At 44.5% G+C, this 6780-nt stretch overlaps 1 protein-coding gene across 2 annotated transcripts in view; it reads left to right on the forward strand.

The window, feature by feature from the left end:
* The first annotated feature begins 6138 nt into the window (after nt 1-6138).
* Nucleotides 6139-6780, forward strand: part of NAA25 (N-alpha-acetyltransferase 25, NatB auxiliary subunit) — a 72994-nt gene continuing 72352 nt past the window's right edge. Inside the window, exon 1 of one of the 2 annotated variants that reach the window (XM_024741462.1) lies at nt 6139-6202. In XM_024741462.1, the coding sequence (XP_024597230.1) occupies nt 6145-6202 (58 nt within the window). In that variant the 5' untranslated portion in view covers nt 6139-6144. The remainder of the gene's footprint in view (nt 6203-6780) is intronic. The other variant, XM_024741461.1, reaches the window with a different exon arrangement.

The following is a 6780-nucleotide window of genomic DNA, read 5'->3' on the forward strand; positions in this document are numbered from 1 at the left end:
CCCCATGTCTCCTCCCACCTCTCCCCTTTCCAAGCCCAACCTCAGCCCGGTCCTACCTGGCCACATCACCTCAGAGCAAGCCTGGGGTCAGCTTACTGGAGGCTCCTGACCTTCATTCTTTTTTTTTTTTAAGATATGTAAGATACATTTATATAATAAGTGTAATGAAGAACATACTACAGGATAATGGGATACAGTGACAGGGGTGGGGAGGTGGGGTGGACTGGGGGTGGCACTTTAGACTTGATCAGTATACACAGCCTTGGGAGGAGGTTGACTTTTTTTTTTTTTTAATTTATTTTTGGCTACATTGCTGACTTTCATTCTTTTTGGTTAGCATGATTTTGGGAGCATGGTGTTCTCCCTGGGATAGGGTTTCCAGATTTAGCAAATAAATATACAGAACACCTGAGCACCTGAATCTAGTATAATATTGTAAATCAACCATGCCTCAATTTAAAAAATATAGGACACCTGGTTAAATGTGATTTTTCAGATAAACAGTGAATATCGTTTTAGTGTAAGTATGCCCCAAATATTGCATCATATTTTATCTGACGACTCTACCCTGTGGGTATTTATTTATTTATCACCCTGGGAGTATTTATTTATTTATTTAATTTTTATTGGAGTATTGTTGCTTTACAATGTTGTGTTAGTTTCTACTGTACAGCAAAGTGAATCAGCTGTACGTATACATATATCCCCTCTTTTTTGGATTTCCGTCCCATTTAGGTCACCACAGAGCACTGAATAGAGTTTCCTGTGCTATACAGTAGGGTCTCATTAGTTATCTATTCTATACATAGTATCAATAGTGTACATGTGTCAATCCCAATTACCCTGGGAGTATTTAGACGGCTTCCATTATTCTAGAGCAGGGGTTGGCAAAATTTTTCTGTAAAGGGTCAGGTAGTAAATATTTTAACCTTCTGAGCAATATGGTCTCTGTTGCAGCTACTCAGTTCTGCAGCTGCAGCACCAAAGCAAACACACACAATGCATAAATGAATGGGCATAGTTGTGTTCTATAAAGTTTTACTTATGGACACTGACCTCTGAACTTTATGTAACTTTCACGTGCTGTGAAATATTATTCTTCTTTTGATTATTTTTCCCCAACCATTTAATAATGTAAAAATCATTCTGGGCTCACGGGCTGTACAAAAACAGTAGTAAGCTAGATTTGGCCTGTGGGTCATAATTTGCCCACTTCTGACCTAAAGCAGAAGAATGAAACTTTTGTCTGAATTCAGATCACAGGAGGATTTGTAAAGACACAGATTGCTGGGCCCCACTCCCAGAGTGTTTGATTCAGTAGGTCTGGGGTAGTGCCTAATGGTCTGTGGTTCTACCAAGTCCCCAGGTGATGCTGATGTTGCTGATCAGGGACCGTGTCTTGAGAACCACTGATCTGGGAAGGAACTTCCCCCAATGCCAAGCTCTCTCTCTGGGGTATTTTAAAACCTCAGCCTTAGGAAGGATTTTCCATGATGATCACAGATTATAGATTAATTGGAGGGACCCCCCCATCCCCCAACCATCCCCATTCTCGATAAGAATTTCTCTGTGCACTTTGCTTCCAGGATTTTCTCTTTCAGCTAGCCTCAGGACAGAATTGGGATGAGAATTTCCGGTGCATCTGGTTTAAAAAAAAAAAAAAGCCTCCCCCCCAGGTTATTAAAAAATGCATTTAAAAATCTTTTATTTTGGAATAATTTTAGTCTTACAGAAAAGTTGAAAAGAGGGTAGAGAAAGTTTTCATATACTCCTCAACCAGTTTCCCTTAACGTTAACATCTTATATTACCATGGTACAGTCATCAAAGTAAGAAACCAACATTAGCACAGTATTATTACCTAAACTCTAAACTTTATTTGAATTTCAACTGTTTTTCCACTGATGCCCTTTTTTCTGTCCCAGGATACCAACCAAGATATCACATTACATTTAGTTGTCATGTCTCCTTAGACATCCTTGGTCTGTAACAGTTTCTCATTGTTTATTTTTCATGACCTTGACAGTCTTGAAGGGTACTGGTCAGAATGTCACTCAATTTGATTTTTTTGATGTTTTCCTTATGACTAGTCTGGGTTTATGGGTTTTCCAGAAAAAATACTACAAAAGTGAAGTTCCTTTATCATCACCTCAAATTGGGGTCCATGATATCAACATGAATTTTCACTGGTAATGTTAACTTTGATCCCTTAGTTAAGGTAGTGCTTATCAGGTTTCTTAGCTGTGAAGTTATTACTTTTCCTTTTCTATACTCAACTCTTTGGAAACTGGTCAATAATTAGAGCCCACACTCAGGAGGGAAGGGAAAAGTTAAGCTTCACTTTCTGGAGCAAGGAGTATCTACACACATTGCTTGGAATTCTATAAGGACAATGAATCTCTTCTCCATTTATTTATTTGATAACATTTATATCAGCATGGGCTTAGTATGTTTACATATTTTACACTTTAGGTTATAACCCAATACTGTGTTATTTATTTTCTTGTTCAAATAGTTCTAGTTTTGGCTCTTGGGAGTACTTTCAGGTTGACTCCTGTATCCCTTTGACATGTCCTCCCTCCATCCTTTTATATTTTGAGCACTTCCCTTCTTTCTGTCAATACAAAATGCTTCAAGCTTATCTGGTATATTCCTGCCCCGGCCCTTGAATCAGTCATTTCCCCAAGGAGCCCTGTTTTCTTTCATTGGAGAGTGGTATTAGAAACCAAAATCTTGATGTTAGGTGTGCTCATTGCTACTAAAATTAAAAAAAATTATAAACAATTCAAACAGTAAGGAAAAGTTTTAAAAAATTAAGTTAATAGCCTCCTAAATTCCATCATTAAGAGAGGAGGAAGCTTGACATTTGTAAATGTCCTTTTAGATCTCTCTCTAGATATATATGACATCTGTCTTTTTTAAATAAATATTTTATTTTTTTTAATTTTTATTTATTTATTTACTTATTTATTTATGGCTGTGCTGGGTTTTCATCGCTGGGTGCAGGCTTTCTCTAGTTGTGGCGAGCGGGGGCTGCTCTTCGTTGAGGTGTGCAGGCTTCTCTTTGTGGTGGCTTCTTTTGCTGCAGAGCATGGGCTCTAGGCACGCGAGCTTCAGTAGTTGCAGCACATGGGCTCAGTAGTTGTGGCTCGTGGGCTCTAGAGCACAGGCTCAGTAGTTGTGGCGCACGGGCTTAGTTGCTCCGTGGCATGCGGGATCTTCCCAGACCAGGGCTCGAACCTGTGTCCCCTGTATTGGCAGGCAGATTCTTAACCACTGGACCACCATGGAAATCTAGTCTATGTTAGCTAGATAGCTATCTGTCCACATAATTTTTTTTCATGCCATCCATACTCTTCTACAACCTGCTTTATAAACTCAACATGTCATGGGCATCTTTCCATATCTATAAATGAAGCCCTACTTCATTAATTTTAATGGCTGCCTTTTTCCATTTCATGGTGTATCATAATTTATTTCATCAGTCCCTCTTGATGGATAGTTAGGACCTTAGGATTGTTAGGAAACAATCTCTATTTTATATTTTTCTGTGGTCTGCTGATTATTTCCTTGGAATAAAAGGATTTTATTTTGGCTCAAAAGGCTTGACATTGTTTACCTTTTTGTGTGTGTGTGATTTTTGTAAACAGAAATTTAAAGTCCTTTTAGAAATTAAAAATGTAATAACGCTCATTATACAGTGCAGCTATGCATGAAGTAAGAGGAGAAAACATCTGCTCTCCTAAGAGGTAACCACTGTAATACTTTTGGTGTTAACTGCTAAGAGTGTGGATTTTGGAGTGAGACCACCACAAATTTCACCAGAGAATACTGTGTGATCTTGGGCAAATGACCTAATATGTCTATGCTTCAAAATTCTCATTTTAAAATGAGGATCACAATAGGACCTATCCCACCAGTTTGTGAGAATGAAATAAGATGATGTATGTAAAAGAGCTTAGTACAGTTTCTGGCACATAATAAGAGCTCAATAAACACACACTATCATTATTGCTACTATTAACATTACAGTTTTTTTTTCCCCCCTGGGGATGTATATTTAAAATTTGAATAGCAATTTCTAACTTGCTCTTCTGGTGGATTCTAAAATCATTTCATTTAGATCCATTAGTTAGTTACTTTTCAAAGAGGGGTCCTCGGATCGAATTAGAACCTCTGGGGGTAGAACCCAGGAAACTCATGTTTATCAAGTTTCCCAAGGTGTTCACTAAAGTTGGAGAATCATTTTCTTACACCCTAAAAGACACAGAAAGGGAGAGGGATGGAACACCAATAAAAGGGGTCAACCCCAGCTGGTCAAGGCTGACACTGGGGATATTTACTGGGTTTGAGACAGCATAGTGGAGGGGTTAACTCTGGTTCTGTACTAGAAGGACCTAGGTTTGTTTATTTATTTATTTATTTATCTATTTATCTATGGCTGTGTTAGGTCTTCGTTGCTGCGCGTGGGCTTTCTCTAGTTTCGACGAGCGGGGGCTACTCTTCGTTGCGGTGCGCAGACTTCTCATTGCGGTGGCTTCTCTTGCTGCGGAGCACGGGCTCTAGGCGCGTGAGCTTCAGTAGTTGTGGCACACGGGCTCAGTAGTTGTGGCTCGCAAGCTCTAGAGTGCAGGCTCAATAGTTGTGGTGCACGGGCTTAGTTGCTCCGCAGCATGTGGGATCTTCCCGGACCAGGGCTCGAAGCCGTGTCTCCTGTACTGGCAGGCGGATTCTAAACCACTGCGCCATCAGGGAAGCCCCTAGAAGGGCCTAGGTTTGAATCACAGTTACTAGTGTGGCCTTAGGTCATGACCCCACAGAGCCTGGCACACCTGCCTGGCTCCCTCTCTCTCCCACTTTCTTTAAGTCTTTGACAATCGTCACCCTTGACCACACTGTCTATATAAAATTGCCTCCCCGGACTTCCCTGGTGGTCTAGCGGTTAAGACTCCGAGCTCCTAATGCAGGGGGGCCGGGTTTCATCCCTGGTCAAGGAACTAGATCCCGCATGCCGCAACTAAAGATTCCGTGTGCTGCAACTAAGACCCTGTGCAGCCAAATAAATACTAAAATAAATAAATAAATAAATAAATAAATAAATAAATTGGGGCTCCCCTGGTGGCGCGGTGGTTAAGAATCCGCCTGCCAATGCAGGGGACACGGGTTCGAGCCCTGGCTGGGAAGATCCCACATGCCTCGGAGCAGCTAAGCCCGTGCGCCACAACTACTGAGCCTGTGCTCTAGAGCCCTCGCGTGGCAACTACTGAGCCCACAAGCCACAACTGCTGAAGCGCTTGCGCCTAGAGCCTGTGCTCCACAAGAGAAGCCACCGCAAGGAGAAGCCCGCGCACTGCAAGGAAGAGCAGCAGCCCCCACTCGCCGCAACTAGAGAAAGCCCGCGCGCAGCAACGAAGACCCAACTCAGCCAAAAATAAATAAATTAAATTAAATTAAAAAAAATCTACCTCCTAGGGAGATACTAGGGTTGTTACGAATATTAATGAGATAATACATTTGGAGCTTGCAGCACAGTGTCTAGGCATATACTGACTGAATTACTTTTCCCCTCCAGTTTTATTGAGATATAATTGATAAATAAATTGACTGGATTACTATAGATCTAAGGTTCTTCTTAGTTGGTTGAGCACCGGGATAGGGGTGAAGGGATCTTGAACTTTTCTGGCAGATTTCTACTGTTGATCAGCACCTCTGTCCCCTGCTGTCCCCTGGGTCACCTTCCCAGAGGAGTTCCCGGGTCCTCAACAATTAAACAAAGACAAGTCTAACTGGTCCTACAGCACAGAGGAGAAACAGGATAAGCAGGAGCAGCAGAGCCCTAACTTTGACCAAGACTTTCTCCCCTCCTTTCCTCACTCTCCAGTATGTGACTCGGAAGGGATTTTAATAGCAACGGCCGCTTCTACCAGCTAGGTTGATTCTACTAGCTAAGGGGAGGAAAAGGATCCATTTAAGTGACAACTGGGGGGGGGGGAGTTTGCGGTGTGGGTGTCGTCCCTTTCCGCGCCGGCGCGTTCTGTCACAACCCCGCGACCATTGCGACAGAGAGAGATCGGAGCTGGCCCTTTAACAGCCCCTTCTCGGGGGCCTGCCCCGCGCGTGCGCACTGCGGTTCTGCGCTTGTCATCATGGCGACGCGGGGCCATGTGCAGGACCCTAACGACAGGCGCCTCCGGCCCATTTACGGTGAGTACCTGGGGCCAGTCTGGTTGCCAGCCAGAGGCGCCGAGGGCTGCGGAGCCCGGGGCAAAGGCCCGGGAGGGGCGCTGAGGGGCCGGGAGCAGGGCTGGCGGGCACAGGGGGCGGGCCGCGCGGGCCTCTAGGCCGCAGCCACGGGCCTCGCGTAAGCGCCGGCCTGGCTTTCTTGAGCCCTGAGGTGGCAGCGGCGCGGTCAGGGCAGCGGCAGGTCGGCAGAGCTGGCCTGACAGGCGAGCCCTGTGAGACACTTCCTCTCGTAGAGACCTGCGCTACACGCAGGCTACGTTGTCGGGGCCACGCCAAGGGAGACCCGAGGTCTGCCCGCAGGTGGAAGCTGGCTCCGACGTGAGGGTGGGATACCCTACTTGAGGGAAAATTACCCGCTCATGACTTTTTACCTATGGGAACGGGGCCTAAAGTGTTGTCTGACTAACTGTACTTGGTGCACATGGAGAAACAGAGGTCCCGGGAGGGGAAGGGGCTGACGCAAGGTCACCCAGATCGAGTCTGGAGCAGGCCCGGATTTGAGGATCCCAATCCAGAGCTCTTTGGCGGAGGAACAGCTG

Source organism: Neophocaena asiaeorientalis, unplaced genomic scaffold (assembly GCF_003031525.2).
Source record: "Neophocaena asiaeorientalis asiaeorientalis breed wild unplaced genomic scaffold, Neophocaena_asiaeorientalis_V1.1 scaffold648, whole genome shotgun sequence".
NCBI lineage: Eukaryota > Metazoa > Chordata > Mammalia > Artiodactyla > Phocoenidae > Neophocaena > Neophocaena asiaeorientalis.